At 49.3% G+C, this 18,271-nt stretch overlaps 1 protein-coding gene across 1 annotated transcript in view; it reads left to right on the plus strand.

Moving 5' to 3' along the window:
- Positions 1 to 18,271, plus strand: part of gria1a (glutamate receptor, ionotropic, AMPA 1a) — a gene marked incomplete at both ends in the record, with an annotated part of 92,436 nt that overhangs the window by 8,894 nt on the left and 65,271 nt on the right. The window contains 1 exon segment of the mRNA XM_084448900.1: positions 7,388 to 7,627. Within this exon segment, the coding sequence (XP_084305026.1) occupies positions 7,388 to 7,627 (240 nt within the window).

Below are 18,271 nucleotides of genomic sequence, written 5' to 3' on the forward strand. Positions count from 1 at the left end.
AGAGAGAGACAGAGAGAGAGAGGAGAGAGAGACAGAGAGAGAGAGAGAGAGGAGAGAGAGAGAGAGACAGAGAGAGACAGAGAGAGAGAGACAGAGAGAGAGAGAGAGAGAGACAGAGAGAGAGAGACAGAGAGAGAGACAGCGAGAGACAGAGAGAGAGAGACAGAGAGAGAGAGAGAGACAGAGAGAGAGAGACAGAGAGAGAGAGAGAGAGAGAGTATGTTTGCCACCTGGAGCCGAGCCAGACAGGCTGTATAGATACTTCACATTCAAGGCAATAACTCACCAGAAGGCATGGTGATGTATGTGCTGAATAATCTATACGCTGTGCGCTGGTCACACTGTACTCCATAGGCTGCCCGCGTACAATGGCTCCTCTTAACCAATCAGACTGCCCATTGTGCGGTGGCCCTGGAATACTATGGATCGCATCCTAACAATAGCCGGGTTATTCATACTGAAGATTGCTATTAAAAGCAGAGGCAAGTGACATATTGTGTAGGCTGCACACACTCTCTCTCTCTCTCTGTCTCTCTCTCTCTGTCTCTCTCTTTCTCTGTCTCTCTCTCTCTCTGTCTCTCTCTCCTCTCTCTCTTCTCTTTTCTTTTTGTATTTCTGGTCCACGGTACTCAGTCAAGAAAAAAGGGGTCTTGTTGTGGTTAATCTGATTTTTGGCACGGCTAGGTTGTCTATATGGAAAGACTAGGAGGAACAGCGTTGCGGGTGGGGGGTCAGTTGACCCAGGGGGTCAGCTGATCCAGTGTGTATGTGTAAAGGTTTGATCACTGCTCGCCTGAGAGTTGAATTTGAATTTTACAAGATGACAAATGACTTGGGGAGTGTTATGAATTCATGGGGGGGGTTGGGGGAGTGTTATGAATTCATGGGGGGGTTGAGGGAGTGTTATGAATTCATGGGGGGGTTGGGGGAGTGTCATGCTTGTGTGGGAGGAGTTACTGTTGGTTAATTTTTGAGAGTGTATTGGTTTGGTGGTTGTGATTGTTGTTGTGTGTCTTGTCTATTTGGTGAATATCTGGACGTGTTTGAGTACTTAGTATGAATTGTTAATAAAGGGTTTTTAAAAATAAAAATAAAAATCTCTCGCTCTCTCTCTCACACACACACACACACAGGCTACTATTCTTGGAGCAGCGGTGTACCGTCAACATAGTGATTGGTTGAAGGCATGAACACTTTAACAATGGTCTAATCCAGCCAGCTATAAGTGGCGTTTCTATCTTGTATGCCACCCTGGGGAAATAATTCAGCGGTGAGATTGGAACACTTTCAGTTTTGTTTTGTAAAACTGTCGGCAAGTTGTTGAGCGTGCAGGCAATTCTGATTGTCGTGCGATCGCTGCCCCCTGCGGTGGCTGCCCATGTCGCCCATGCCTAAATACACCAATGAGCATGAGCAGGTTGCTATGCATGAGCTGACCTCCTCCCAGTCCCCTGGGCTCTCCTGGTCATCCGGTAACAGGAATGACACATTATTCCCGGCTGACCTACGACCTCTGAACGACCAATCAGCAGAGGCGCCCCCCCCCCAAGCTGCTGCTCCCCGGGTCCCATTGCCGTGGAGCGCCCAGAACACTCGTACACACACACACACACATACATGCCTATGTCACATGTTTCCCACAGGATTTAGGCCAGCTATGGGGGCTGGACCTCCGACCCTCTAGGGGGGTCTGGGGGCATGCACCCCTGGGATAAAAAATGTTACATTGTTAATTTAAATGCATCAATTTGGCGCACTTTGAGAGCAAAATCAAGAAGCCATAGCAATTTAATCATCGGACCACATTTGGTTATAAAAGGGGATGGCAAAGAAGTAGTCATACACAAATCATGGTAAACGAGACAGGACTTTAATACATAATAATCAATATTAAATAACATCCAGTGTCGTGCCCAGTCTTTTTTTAATGAAAATACAGGTAACACCCTGACAAACAACTCGATGTGCCAAAGACCACATTTCCATCTACTGTACAAAAGGCTATTTAATGCAACATACTGCAGGATATGAGCCCTTAAAAAATGTCAGTTCTGAAAAAGATAAATCTGGGAGAAAATGTCCCAGTGGAAGCTGAAATGACTGCAGTTGCTAAAAAGAGCCAGCTGACCATCATCTAATAGAGATCCCTCAGAGATGGGAATCATGCAGTCTGAACGAGGCTTCCCCTCTGACACTAACAGCTGCCACACACCAGGGCAGAGGGCCTGGACATCTCACTGGTCTAATATATCTCCCACCCTCTCTCCCTCCTTACTACTATCTAGTGAGCCTCTGACACTAACAGAGTGCGAGTTTGTGTGTGTGTGAGAGAGAGAGTGAGAGAGAGAGAATGATGAGTGAAGGAGATACCTGCCCTGCTGCCTCTACCTGCCCTCCTGCCATCTGAGAGTCAGAGTCAGTCCCTCTCTCTCTCTGTCCCTCTCCCGCCACTGGCTCTGCTGGCTGCTGGTTGAGGCTGCTGGCTGGAGAGGAGGCTCTCCTGCCTGGAGAAGCCGTCTCTCCTGTTGTAAATAAACATTTCACTGTTAGTCAATCCACTTCTTTTTTTTTTTTACAAAAGCTTATGAATAATAATTATTCATAGGCAATATTGCCAATATGTTTGGCGATTGACTTGGCATCTATTGCTACGTTATCCTAGCTAGCAAGGCAACATTACCTCAGGCTCCGCAGCAGTTTCTTCATCTGCTTCTACTCTCACTTTCTTCTTGAAGAATGTATATATTGGTCTGGTACTCATGACCTGAACATCAAGAGTACAAACATATTAGCTAAGCTTAAGACAGTCCCGGTTTTGACATTAGCCTGACTAACGTTACATGCAAACCTATATATCTAACGTTACCTAGTGCTAGCCTAACTTTAGCTAGGTAACTTTGCTGGTAGCTAATTAACAGTCTAGCTTACTATTCACACTTCCAACAAGCGTGATTGGCACGCGACCTATTTCAATCCACGCGATTTGTGGGGGAGGGGGGGGGAAGAGTAGCCCAGCAGAGTACCATGAGCACAGCGCAAAACACAACAGCATTCGAGTTAAAACATTTGATAACCTAAATTTTGCAGCTATGGTGGGACAAATTCATCCATGGCGGGCCTGCCAACACACACACACACACACACACACACACACACAAATACATGCCTATTGGGTCTTTGTGAAGGGGTGCGTGTGTATGTGTGTGTGTATGTGTGTGTGTGTGTGTGTGTGTGTGTGTGTGTGTGTGTGTGAGGCGTCCATCTGATATGCATCCCGCGCCGAGGGCGGGAGCTTCTGCCAAGAGTCGTCAGCCGAGACGACGAGGGAACAGCCGGCTTTCACCTGCCTCCATGACAGACGTGTTCATTTCCCCTTTATTGGCTTGCAAAGTGCTCTCAAGGATGACAGGTGGAACACGGAGGAACCGGCAGGGCTTTGTAAAAGAAACCTGCTCCGTCTGTTTTTCGCTGGCTGAGAATTCGCTCTTCTTCTCCGTCTTTCACCCCGGGGATCCAGAGCTCCAAAGCTAAGATTTAGTCTTGTATAGGGATGAGACGGTATACCGGAAAACCGCGAACCGCGGTATAAAATGTCCACGGTATTAGAACCGTGACATTCCCTGTGTTTACGGTATTACGTTTACGGTATTACACAATAATGCGCTGCTGAAACTTCACATTTCAAGTTGCTTGCAACAGTTAATTTTGTAATTTAATATAAGCTTGCTATTAATAAACTGAGCTTCATTACAATAGTGTGTATTTTCCATCATGTGTTGCACTGTAGTTCCTTCAAAGTAAAACCCTTTTTTTTCTGTGTGTTGGGGAGGTAAAATGCCGTGTACCGTGAAATACTGTAAACCGTACCGTGTAACTAGATACCGTACCGTAATGCAAAAATCCATACTGTCTCATCCCTAGTCTTGTAATTCTCAACCTCGATAGGAGAGCTCTCTACACCGACACGCGGCCCTGTAGCCAATGACAGCCCTCCCACACCGTTGCTAGAGGGACAGGTGGTCGTCTAGGTGACCGTGGCCCCGCTGTCCGTAACCGTGGCGATGGGGAAAACGATGTTCCGGTGCTGCCAGGTGTTTCTGAGTCTGCTCTCTGAGCCTCTGACCTCTCCTGTCATTAGACTCTCCCAGCTGAGCTAGGATGACACACACACACACACACACACGCCCAAACACACACACACACACGCACGCCCAAACACACACACACACACACGCACACCCAAACACACACACACACACACACCCCCAAACACACGCACGCCCAAACTTACTCACACACACAACCTACTCCTGCGGAGTTACACCATCATGACAACCACGGCATCTGCTCCTGTCACTAGCCCAGCAGGGTATGCCTGTCTGGGACAGAGCTGCATGCGTTCTGGGCCAGCAGGGTCTGCCTGTCTGGGACAGAGCTGCATGCGTTCTGGGCCAGCAGGGTCTGCCTGTCTGGGACAGAGCTGCATGCGTTCTGGGCCAGCAGGGTCTGCCCGTCTGGGACAGAGCTGCATGCGTTCTGGGCCAGCAGGGTCTGGTAGATAACAGGCCACTCGGCATGGCCGTCCACTGCACAAACCTACGAGATTGTTCAGGAAGTAGTTGGGTTTTTGTTAAAGAAGAAAGAAAGGGATCTGCCACTGCCATTTCCTGTGTAAGGGCCTATGAAGGATGTCCTTGTGAAGAAGCTGAAGGGAGTGGTAAGAGCTGTGTCACATGGTATCTCATGGTGAAAGCCGATAGCCATGATGACAGGCTGTTTATTCCTTCAGCCCATGGGGGAGGCGTGTCTGGAACTGATTGAGTGTGGCAAGCTCTTCCTCTCCCTCCCTCCTCCTCCTCTCTCTTTACCTCTCCCATGATCCCTCTCTCTTCCTCTCTCTCCCTCTCCCTCCCTCCCTCCCTCCCTACCTCCCTCTCTCTCTCTTCCTCTCTCTCCCTCTCCCTCCCTCCCTACCTCCTATCTCTCCCGCTCTCTCTCTCTCTCCCACCCTCCCTCCCTCTCTCTCTCCCTCCATCCTATCTCCCCCTCTCTCTCCCTCTCTCCCTCCCTCCCTCTCTCACATACGTGCACATGGCTAGTGGGATGGTGAGCCGTAGTAGCAGGCAGGCCGGCTGGTTCCGGGGCCACGGCCCCGCCCCCACCCCCCCCACCCCCAGACCCCCTGGCTGTGAGCTGGCCCCGGGTCTGAGGACAGACTGGAACTCCAATCTGTTTGGTAAACACAGTGAAACGTATGAAAGGCCCACCTGCAGACACGAGCGCAAAATAACCCAGACCGGCAAGGGCAAAGATAGCACTACTACTGCAGGCAGCTACTCGGGCCCTGGATAGCCCCGCCCACCAGCAGGCAGCTACTAGGGCCCTGGATAGCCCCGCCCACCAGCAGGCAGCTACTAGGGCCCTGGATAGCCCCGCCCACCAGCAGGCAGCTACTAGGGTCCTGGATAGCCCCGCCCACCAGCAGCGGTACGGAGGAAACACAGACAGAGGATGAATGAGAAGGGAGCAAAACAGATGGAGGCCATTTTGTCTCAACGTGAAGCAGTCGGCACGTCGGGCACGGAGAGAGGAATACTGAGAGAAAAACAAAGAGGAGAGGAGAAAGGGACAGAGAGAGAGAGAGAGAGAGAGAGAAGCAGAGAGAGGGAGAGAGAAGCAGAGAGAGAGAGAGAGTTCGGACGACGCTGGTTTGAGGCTCTGAATTGAGAGTGTAAAAGAAAAGGAGAGAAAGAGCATAAGAGAGAGGTGGGATGTAGAGAGAGAGAGAGGTAGAGAGACAGAGGAAGAGAGAGAGGTGGGATGTAGAGAGAGAGAGAGGTAGAGAGACAGAGGGAGAAAGAGAGGTGGTATATAGAGAGAGAAAGGTAGAGAGACAGAGGGAGAGAGAGAGAGAGAGAGAGAGAGGTGGGATGTAGAGAGAAAGAGAGAGAGACAGAGGGAGAGAGAGAGAGGGAGAGAGAGGTGAGATGTAGAGAGAAAGAGGGAGAGAGAGAGGTGAGATGTAGAGAGAAAGAGATAGAGAGACAGAGGGAGAGAGAGATGTGGAATGTAGAGAGAGAAAGAGGTAGAGAGACAGAGGGAGAGAGAGGTGGGATGTAGAGAGAAAGAGGTAGAGAGACAGGGAGAGAGAGAGAGAGGTGGGATGTAGAGAGAAAGTGGTAGAGAGACAGGGAAAGAGAGAGAGAGAGAGGTGGGATGTAGAGAGAAAGAGGTAGAGAGACAGGGAGAGAGAGAGAGAGAGAGAGAGAGGTGGGATGTAGAGAGAAAGAGGTAGAGAGACAGGGAGAGAGAGAGAGAGAGAGAGAGAGGTGGGATGTAGAGAGAAAGACAGAGAGACAGAGGGAGAGAGAGAGGTGGGATGTAGAGAGAAAGAGGGAGAGAGAGAGAGAGAGAGGTGGGATGTAGAGAGAAAGAGGGAGAGAGAGAGAGAGAAGTGGGATGTAGAGAGAAAGAGGTAGAGAGACAGAGAGAGGAAGAGAGAGGTGGTATATAGAGAGAAAGAGGTAGAGAGAGAGGGAGAGAGAGAGGTGGGATAGAGAGAGAAAGATGTAGAGAGACAGAGTAAGAGGGAGAGCAAGAGGGGTGGGATAGAGAGAGAGAGACAGTAAGAATGAGAGAGAGGGGGATGGAGAGAGAGAGGTAGAGAGACAGTAAGGGGGAGAGAGAGAGGGGTGAGATAGAGAGAGAGAGAGGTAGAGAGACAGAGTAAGAGGGAGAGAGAGATGGGGGATGGAGAGAGAGGTAGAGAGAGAGGTAGAGAGACAGTAAGAATGAAAGAGAGAGAGAGGGGGATGGAGAGAGAGGTAGAGAGACAGTAAGAATGAGAGAGAGAGGGGGATGGAGAGAGAGAGGTAGAGAGAGTAAGAATGAGAGAGAGGGGAATGGAGAGTTGGAACAAACGAGACAGGGAGAAGCAGGGCTCCTGCTGTCAGTGAAATGTCAATGGAGCCCAGGGGAAGCATTGATTAACCTCGCCTCGCCTGCCTCCTCCTCTTATCCTCTCTCTTACCCTTTCCCTCTCGTCCTCTCCCCCACCTCCACCTCTCCTCCTTTCGTCTCCCTTACCTGACAGACAGACACGGAGACAGACCGAGGCGGCTGCTCTGACAAACCTGAGACTCCATGGCCATTATAACTCAAACAGAACCGGCAGGCACTCACATTCTCTCCATCCCGACACCGACTTGGAACATTCCGTTATCTCACAACGCAACGTGATCTATCTTGTTCAACGCCGTGCATTTGTAACTGTCATCCTGAGCTTAGAACCTGAGCGGCTGATTATTTCGGGCATCTGTTTGATGTATCGACGCCACTAACTAAGTCCCTCTCCTCCTCCTTCTCCTCCTCCTTCTCCTCCCCCCAGTCTGCTCCCAGTTCTCCAAGGGCGTCTACGCCATCATCGGCCTGTACGACAGGAAGACGGTCAACATGCTGATGTCGTTCTGCGGCGCGCTCCACGTGTGCTTTGTCACGCCCTCCTTCCCCATCGAGACGGCCAACCAGTTCGTCATCCAGCTGCGGCCCGAGCTGCAGGACGCACTGGTGGGCGTCATCGAACACTACCGCTGGACCAAGTTCGTCTACATGTACAGCTCTGACTCAGGTAACGTGGAGAGGCGGATCAGTCCGGGGGCGGTTAGGGAATTAGTAGTGTGGCTCAAACGGATGTAGGTTTTGGCAATAATCCTTGTCATTCGTTGTCACACTGCCCAATCAGTGGCGAGTCTGGCAACACAAATTAATCAGATTCGGCCGAGAGATTCTCTCGGCACCAATCAGATTTGATCCAAACTATTTTGCGGACTGTGATTGGTTTAAAGAAATACTGCGTTTTTCCCCCCCCCTATTACAGAATGGTAATATGTCCAGCCAGACCTGTCTCCGGCGCTGGCACAGCGTAAACGAAGTGTGGAGATAGATCTGGCTATGCGAGACTAGGGAATTAGGGTGTGTGTCCACCAACAAGCTGTATTTTAGAGCTGGCGCTGTTTTCTCGTTGTTTACAATGGGTAATGATCTCTAGGGCGCTATAGAGACGAGAGCTGTGTTCCAAGCGCTTTTTAGCGCTACAGCGCCATGAGCTCCAGGCTTTTTTTCAATTGAAAAAAGTTTTAACTTTTTGGGCTAGAGCGCAGGCTGTAAAAGCTGTTCTGATGACTAGGATAGTACATTTTTGGCAAAACTGCAGAGACAGCTAACATTAGCACTAGCTAACATTTGCCAGCTGCTGAACTTGGCTAATGAATCTGCAATCTGCAAAAACCTAACACTCGTTGCTAACGTAGGTGTAAAACATGGGTAGCCTAGCCAGCTCTAAACTCCAGCTCTTGTGCACTGTAAGCAATTGTAAGCTTGGCGCTGTTCAGCTACATACAGCTCACCGGTGGACACACAGCCCTAAGTAGTTTACCCGCTGAGTTGAACTGTGCTGTACCCACTCAAGACTAAACTGCTGCAGAGGTGTCCCTTGGGGGTAAAAAAATAGTTTAGCAACCTTTTTTTGTTTCCTCACATTTGCTCAGTGTGCTCAGTTTTAATGACTGTTGATGTGACTGGGCTCGACCTACTTACTGGGTTTAGATTTCCATGAAGAATACAAGCTTTCAGACTCCAAAACCTTTACGACAGATTTGATACATCATATTTAAAAATAGTTGACCTGCTATTTTGTGTTTCCATGGGTGTAGTACAGCACATATGAACTTCTGCATGACGGTGAATGTAGACTTGCATAGCCAGACCTATCTACACACACCACACGCTGTGAATGTAGACTTGCATAGCCAGACCTATCTCTCTCCACACACCACACGCTGTGAATGTAGACTTGCATAGCCAGACCTATCTCCACACACCACACGCTGTGAATGTAGACTTGCATAGCTAGACCTATCTCCACACACCACACGCTGTGAATGTAGACTTGCATAGCCAGACCTATCTCCACACACCACACGCTGTGAATGTAGACTTGCATAGCCAGACCTCTCTCCACACACCACACGCTGTGAATGTAGACTTGCATAGCCAGACCTCTCTCCACACACCACACGCTGTGAATGTAGACTTGCATAGCCAGACCTATCTCTCTCCACACACCACTTGCTGTGAATGTAGACTTGCATAGCCAGACCTATCTCCACACACCACACGCTGTGAATGTAGACTTGCATAGCCAGACCTATCTCCACACACCACACGCTGTGAATGTAGACTTGCATAGCCAGACCTATCTCTCTCCACACACCACACGCTGTGAATGTAGACTTGCATAGCCAGACCTATCTCTCTCCACACACCACACGCTGTGAATGTAGACTTGCATAGCCAGACCTATCTCTCTCCACACACCACACGCTGTGAATGTAGACTTGCATAGCCAGACCTATCTCCACACACCACACGCTGTGAATGTAGACTTGCATAGCTAGACCTATCTCCACACACCACACGCTGTGAATGTAGACTTGCATAGCCAGACCTATCTCTCTCCACACACCACACGCTGTGAATGTAGACTTGCATAGCCAGACCTATCTCTCTCCACACACCACACACTGTGAATGTAGACTTGCATAGCCAGACCTATCTCTCTCCACACACCACACGCTGTGAATGTAGACTTGCATAGCCAGACCTATCTCTCTCCACACACCACACACTGTGAATGTAGACTTGCATAGCCAGACCTATCTATCTCCACACACCACACGCTGTGAATGTAGACTTGCATAGCCAGACCTATCTCTCTCCACACACCACACGCTGTGAATGTAGACTTGCATAGCCAGACCTATCTCCACACACCACACGCTGTGAATGTAGACTTGCATAGCTAGACCTATCTCCACACACCACACGCTGTGAATGTAGACTTGCATAGCCAGACCTATCTCCACACACCACACGCTGTGAATGTAGACTTGCATAGCCAGACCTCTCTCCACACACCACACGCTGTGAATGTAGACTTGCATAGCCAGACCTCTCTCCACACACCACACACTGTGAATGTAGACTTGCATAGCTAGACCTATCTCCACACACCACAAGCTGTGAATGTAGACTTGCATAGCCAGACCTCTCTCCACACACCACACGCTGTGAATGTAGACTTGCATAGCCAGACCTATCTCCACACACCACACGCTGTGAATGTAGACTTGCATAGCCAGACCTATCTCTCCACACACCACACGCTGTGAATGTAGACTTGCATAGCCAGACCTATCTCTCTCCACACACCACACGCTGTGAATGTAGACTTGCATAGCCAGACCTATCTCTCTCCACACACCCAACGCTGTGAATGTAGACTTGCATAGCCAGACCTATCTCCACACACCACACGCTGTGAATGTAGACTTGCATAGCCAGACCTATCTCCACACACCACACGCTGTGAATGTAGACTTGCATAGCCAGACCTATCTCTCTCCACACACCACACGCTGGGCCAGCGCTGGAGAAGGTTCTGGCTGGACTCATTACCATCGAGGGATTGGAGGAACAAAACGCTGTATTTCTTTCAATCGCAATCGTCGGCTGAGTGGCTGCTAGGTTGCTGTTGTTTCACGTAGTCAGGATTGAATCTGATTGGGCGGACAACAGATTTCACCACCACTGATTGGGCAGTAAAAAACCAATGACAAGGCTTATCCCAAAAACCTACATCCATTGAGTAAGACGACTATGAATGTAAATCTTGTACTACAGTATTTCAGGAAGATAGCAGGAGAAGGTTTAGCTGGTCTGTGTCAGAGACTCTTATTAGAATGGAAAACACATTCTGTTCTTGCAAATCCTAAACTGCTTGGTACTTTGGCTTATTTTTCTTTTGTTACTACTATGAAAAAGTAGTTGACAGTGTTGGTGGTTAACCTGACTAGGCAGATACTGTAACCATCTCCAACCATCTGCGGGTGGAAATTAGCTGTTTTAGCTATAACCTTGTACAGTGCATCTCTCCCTATTCTATAGGGTTAATGTCTACTGTACCTTGTCCCTGTCTGAAAAATAAATACAAATCAATCAAATCAATCAATCAATCTGGGAACTCTGGAAACTGTTTGGAAAAGGGCAGGCACTTTCAAAATACTTGGCAGGTGATTGGATGAACCATCTGGAAAAAATCTTAAAAGGTCCATCATGTGCTAACTTCAACTGCTCCTGGCTGTCATCGACCAGCTGCTCCCACAGGAGCAGGCCAGGTTCCGACGTGGGCGATCGACCGTAGAACAAGTCACTCTGATGACTAAAGATATCGAGGACAGATGTTCGGCCAAAATGAAGGCTGGAACCGTCTTTATAGATCTGATGGCTGCCTAAAACTCCGTATGGCACCGCGGCCAAACTGCTCCGCCTGCTGCCGGACAGGCACATGGTCAGCATGATCATGGAGCTGGTCCGAAATCGCAGCTTTACCCTCACCACCGGTAGCAGACAGCGAAGCAGGTTGCGACGCCTTAAGAACGGTGTCCCCCAGGGATCTGTCCTGGCCCCCCTCCTTTATAACATCTACACCTACGACCTGCCGAACACAGTCTACAGGAAGTACGCCAAACGAGAGCTCTGAATTCACATAGATGGAACACTCCTGCTATGCTGCGCCCAACCAACCTATCTCGGCGTGACAGGTCGTTCGCGTTCCATCGACACCTCCAGTCACTGAGCAAGAAGTTAACAGCTCATGTGGCGTTGATGAGGCGACTGGTCCGATCAGGCTGGGGCACCGGCGCAAAAACACTGCGTATGGCAGCCCTAGCCCTGGTCTACTCCACCAGTGAATATTGTGTGGTGTCGCAGTGCTCACACCCACCTCATTGACCCGCCTATCAACGAAGCCTTGCACATCGTGACAGGATGCCTGCGTCCCACTCCTGTGGACAACCTCCCCATCCTCGCAGGCATCCAGCCCGCTGGCCTCCGCTGCACAGGAACCACAGCACGTCTCTCCTGCTGCGCCGTGGAGCCTAACCACCTGCTCAACGACAGGCTCACTGTAACAGCAGAGCCTCCCCAGTGTCTCAAGTCCAGACACCCTTTTGTGCAGCATGGGATCTCCTGCAGCAATGCAGAGATCTTAACATCAGCGAGGCAGGATGGGCGGACTACACCTGGCGTGCGGAGTGGGAGGCAAACACCTCCAGACTCCGTGATTTAATTCAGGATGTGGGTGGGTGAGGCTTAATGGCCTCCAGACCAGCGTCGGACACGTCTGCTCATCAATGCACAGATGGGGCCTGGTATCCTGCGCGGCGTGCAAGTGTGGCGCCGAGGAACAAACCTCAGACCACGTCATCCAGGACTGTCCGATATATTGAACACCCTACGGAATGCATGGCCTGACGGTTTTGGATGACGGAACGGTGACATGGCTCCTGGAGGTGTGCACGGATATATAGCCCAGGTGACCCCTCACCCAGGCTCGGGGTGGTAAAAGGATAGCCCCTCGGCCCCGAGCCTGGGGGGAGAGGACGAATCAGTCTTACCCAAACGACAAACAATCAACCCGCCCAGCGTAGTGGTTTGTATTTCAAGTTGCTCAGGACCACTGCTGATTGGCCAGATCGTTTTCCGATTGGGCTCAAAGTTTTCTCTATCGAGTGTGTCCAGACTGATTTGCCAGTAACGACGTGAGCTTGCGACAGGACCATCAGGATGGTCTCACAAGGCTAATTGGTGGTATGAAAATCTGCCTTTAGATTTCATGGTGTTTTATGACAAGAACCATAATCTGTCGATCAAGGGTCGGCATGTACAGCCACCTAAAGACCCACAAATGACCAGACCCACCAGCAGGACGATCCTACTCTGCTTAGAGCAATCGCAGATGATGATGGCAATGCTCTTCTGAGCAAGCTACTGCACATGCATGATTAATTTTAGATAAATTATGCAAGGGGGAATACTGCTCAGTACTGAATTGCAAATTGCATAGGTGACTGTTCTAAAAGCGTTGTCAATTACCAAATGACAAGGCAGTTAAGAGGCCTAGAGTCGTTACCAGTCGTCATACCAACCACAGTTAGTCACTCTACTATTGCCATAGCGACACCAACAGGGTCAAAAGTAGCCATTGTGCTTCGGTGAAAAGCCTTCTATTTTACACCCCCAGCGTCTTAGTATGGACAAACACACGCACACACACACGCACACACACACACACACACACACACACACTTAGCCCAGGAATTATTGAGTAGGTGCAGCCTACGAGATAAATCACACAATTGGAAGGAGAGAGGCACACAGCCAGTGGTACCAGTGTGTGTGTGTGTGTGTGTGTGTGTGTGTGTGTGTGTGTGTGTGTGTGTGTGCGTGTGCGCGTGTGTAGCCGCCAGCCGGCTGCCCAGCCTTCTGTAACACACCGCCTTGGACAGGGACCTCGGAAAAACATATTGCCAAGTACAATTTTAGCAGCTTCTTTCACCATGGCTGCATAAAAGCGCAGCCAGAGAATGACGCACCTGTCAACACCAGGGGTGATGTACTGCCCCTCACCCTCCTCACCCCCCCCCCCCACCCCCTGGTCTTCTTTAACCAATCAGCTGTAACCTTCCCATAATGATGTGCCATCTGTCCCAGGTGTTGTGTGTGTTGAAGCATGACTATGGAGCTGGCGTGTGTGCGCGTGAGTGCGTCCGTGTGTGTGTGTGTGTGTGTCTAAACCAGAGTGTGTACTGTACATAGTGCAGTGTGTGGCTATCTGCATGTGCTGGTGTATATGTGTGTGAGTCAGAGCAGCAGTGTGAAGCCAGCTTGATGGCCCTCGGCTGGCTGTCTCTCTGTCAGTCAGTCAGTCAGTCAGTCAGTCAGTCAGTCAGTCAGTCAGTCAGTCAGTTCACACACATGAGGTTTTATCTCCTGTGATGTCTTCATTGGCCAGTCAGAGACTGCAGGGTCGTTACCACCGTGTGAGTGGGTGTGTGCCTGTGTGTGTGTGTTTGTACGTTTGTGTGAATATGTGTGTTTGTGTGTGTGTGTGTGTGTGTGTGTGTGTGTGTGTGTGTGTGTGTGTGTGTGTGTGCATTTGTGGAAATGTGTGTGCGTTTGTGTGTGTTTATGTGTGTGCGTGCGTTTGTGTGTGTGTGTGTGTGTGTGTGTGTGCTTGTGTGTGTGCTTGTGTGTGTTCCTGTGTGTGTTCCTGTGTGTGTGTGTGTGTGTGTGGTGTGTGTGTGTGTGTGTGTGAGAGAGAGAGAGAGAGAGAGAGAGAGAGAGAGAGAGAGAGAGAGGGAGGTCATTACCCTCAGTGTGATGGAGTGGTGGGATGGAGACTGTTGGAATCCATGTCACCAGTCCCTGTTGCCTGGATACTGCTCAGCAGCGCCCGGTCCCACCGGGTTATTTTAAGCCTCTAAGACAGATCAGTGTTTGTGGCTTTTTGTGTGTGCATGAGTCAGAGGAGGCTGTGTGTGTGTGTGTGTGTGTGTGTGTGTGTGTGTGTGTGTGTGTGTGTGTGTGTGTGTGTGTGTGTGTGTGTGTGTGTGTGTGTGGTCCATTTATGTTTATCATGGTTGTGTGTTCCGAACGTCTCGGACAAATTGGGCACTTAGACACCTGTGACTGCTAAGGTCGTGTGCGTCTTTATCGATCTGGTTAAAGCTGCTTGTTGTTTATAGAAGGGTTTTTATGTAGAACCCTGGCTCGCATGCATTACTTCACCAAGGAATTTGTCTTGAATACACATATTTCAGTCGAGGCCAAAAAGCTTTTATATTACTGTATCTGTTGGCTTTTTAGAACTTAGAATTTTTCGATAAATATTAGATTGAAAGTGTTTTCCCGGGAGTGAGAGCAGAGTGGTAAATCTAAGGGACTAGCTGTCATTTTATTGCTCTCTGAGGGATTTTTGGTTGTATTTTTCCACCAAAGATAGCATCTGTCTCATTCTGCATCGGGGAAACAGCAGTTAACTTCAAGTGCTTCATGTTCTATTTTCAAACGGCTGTGAAAGTGCAAAACAAATCTGAAAGTCCATTAAACCTAACATAAACAATATTCAGTAAATAGTTTTCCCTCCAAAATGTATTTCCTCTCTTTGCTCTCCCCCATTCCATTCCCAGACCTCCATGTGCTCCCTTGCCTACGGCCATAACAGTGCTTATGACGGCCAGATGCCATTATGATATTCCGTCTTGGACACTTTGGAACCATTTGTTTACCAGCAAGGTACCTGGCATGTCAGACATGGATTCAGAAGCCCCCTGGTCACATTACATGAAGGAACACCAGAAAAGGAGGGAGGGAGGGAGGTAGGAAGGGAGGGAGGGAGGGAGGGGGAAGGAAGGAAGGAAGGAAGGAAGGAAGGAAGGAAGGAAGGAAGGAAGGAAGGAAGGAAGGAAGGAAGGAAGGAAGGAAGGAAGATTATACAAAAGAAACAGACTCTAATGCTACAGTCCATTGAACAGACTGAAGCAGCTCTGTGGAGCTGTCCGTGGTGCTGAAACCTGACTCAGTAACCAGGGACTGATGCAGTATCATCTATTCTCCACATGATCCAGTGGCCTTTCACCAGGAAGTGAGTGACTGTCCTGTGTTCTCATCCAATGGGAGTTATCCACTCTCCACATGACCCAATGGCCTTTCACCAAGTGATTCAACTGATTGACCGTCCTGTGTTCACGTCCCATCATTGATTTCCCTGTTCTCAACAAACCTGTCATCACCAAGGACAACCTCATCCCCCTAGGAGCTGTCCCGAGTCTGAGCAGACAGAGAAGTGAGTCTGGCCATGTTCTCCAGCACCACAGAACCCACTGAGCAGTACTGGATCCTTCGGCGTCCTGATACCCCCTTCTCTAGTCCCGCCTCAGGCTCTCTCCTGATTTACGGCCCACGTCCGTTTTAGCTGCGTATCCCATCCGTCACCACAGCTCTCTAATGACCGAGGGTAAATGACAGGTGGGCGCCATGAATCCCTTCCGCCGAAGAGGTCGTCCATTACAGCCCGGGCCGCATTCGTCACGCGACAGAGTCTGACTGACAGGGGCTTGACGGAGCTTTCCCTAAGTCTCCTCTCGCGCATCGCAGACGGAGGAGGCACTTTCACAAGTTTCCGGGAGATTTGCGAGGGGATTTGAGACGTTGTATTCATCAGGCGTTATAAACCACTCCTCAGCACTCCGGAGATATTTCCTCCCAAAGCTGCTTTCCCTCTCGCAGGCGTCCAGCAGGGATGAAATGGTTACCGGTGTCACGGTAAACCACGGTGAAAATTCTTGACGATTAGTCTTACCGTTTGAAAATAAATGATCATTAAAACCGTGTTCGATTACCCTGCTTTGAATAACCAGGGTAAATAAGCTACCATAGACATACAGTCCGACGTCATTCCCAGTTTCCACTTCAGAGGAAATGATACGTTTACACACCCACATCCAAAAATGCCAAATACCTCACTGCAGCCCTCCTATATCACATAGCAAAGGACATGATGCCCTTTCAACCGTTGAGGCCTGGCTTTCCCTGTTATGTGTTTTTTTAAATAAAAGTTGTTGAAAGGATTCCAGACTGTCTATCAGTACTTATTGAGCATTTTCCGCATATTTAAAAAAAAAACGTGATATTACCGATAACCGAGGGGATTTTGGTCACTAAAATTGTGGTATGAAATGTTCATACTGTTCCATCCCTAGCATCCAGCATGTTACCGACGTTTCTGTCTGGTTAGTGGACACCGTGTTCACAATACACTCACCGTGCCAGTAAAGCATTTAATTTCACCTTTATTCAACCAGGTAAAGAAGCTTGAGATCAAAGAACTCTTTTTCGAGCAACACCTGACCAAAATCGCAGCATAAAATAATAATAATAATAATAATAATAATAATACATTTTATTTATAAGGCACCTTTCAGGTCACTCAAGGTCACCGTACAGGATAAAAAAGACAATAAAATATACAATAGACAAAAGATACAAAATAAAAAAAAATGATACAAAATTAAGAATTGTAAGAGTTTGCAGCAGAACATCAGCAATCAGAGTGAATAGGCCTGTCTAAAAAGGTGGGTTTTCAAGTGGGACTTAAAAATGGACATGGAGCCGGTATTCCTGATGTCAGGGGGGGGGGGAGTTCCAGAGGCGAGGAGCAGAGTGACTGAAGGCTCTGGCCCCCAGGGTGGACAGACGGACTGGGGGAACGGTGAGGCTGATGGCAGAGGCAGACCTGAGAGTCCGGGGGGGATTGTTGATGTGGAGGAGGTCAGAGAGGTATGGAGGAGGGAGGTTATGGATGACCTTGAATGTGTGGAGCAGAATTTTATAGTCAATGCTGAATTTGATAGGGAGCCAGTGGAGTTGTTGGAGGATGGGTGTGATGTGACTGCTGGATGGTGTTCTGGTGATGATACGGGTGTGATGTGACTGCTGGATGGTGATGATACGGGTGTGATGTGACTGCTGGATGGTGATGATACGGGTGTGATGTGACTGCTGGATGGTGATAATACGGGTGTGATGTGACTGCTGGATGGTGATAATACGGGTGTGATGTGACTGCTGGATGGTGATGATACGGGTGTGATGTGATTGCTGGATGGTGTTCTGGTGATGATACGGGCGTGATGTGACTGCTGGATGGTGTTCTGGTGATGATACGGGTGTGATGTGACTGCTGGATGGTGTTCTGGTGATGATACGGGTGTGATGTGACTGCTGGATGGTGTTCTGGTGATGATACGGGTGTGATGTGACTGCTGAATGGTGTTCTGGTGATGATACGGGCGGCAGCGTTCTGGACAAGTTGGAGCTTATGGATTTGGAGTTTCTGGGGGAGACCAAAGAGAAGAGAATTGCAGTAATCCAGGCGGGATGTAACCAGAGTGTGGACCAGCAGGGCGGCGCTGCTGGGAGTGAGGGATGGGTGGAGGTGGTTGATATTGCGAAGGTGGAAGTAGGTGGACCAGCAGGGCGGCGCTGCTGGGAGTGAGGGATGGGTGGAGGCGGTTGATATTCCGAAGGTGGAAGTAGGCGGACCGTATAATGTTATTGATGTGGGTTTGGAATGCTGTCAGGATCGACACTTGATCATTTCACAATATCCATTTCCAAAAGCTGTAAAACATAAGCTGTGTTCGGAAACGCTTCCTCATTCCCTCACTCCCTATTCCCTATATAGGGTTGACCATGTAGTGAACTACCAGGGAACGAAGAAAATGTAGGGTACATGCACTGTTCCCTGCAAATCAAGGTGAATTGTGGGTAATAAATAGTGGACTACTGTATATAGGGAACGGAAATTCCG

The sequence above is a fragment of the Borostomias antarcticus genome (genome assembly GCF_949987555.1).
Source record: "Borostomias antarcticus genome assembly, chromosome: 14".
Taxonomy (NCBI): Eukaryota; Metazoa; Chordata; class Actinopteri; order Stomiiformes; family Stomiidae; genus Borostomias; species Borostomias antarcticus.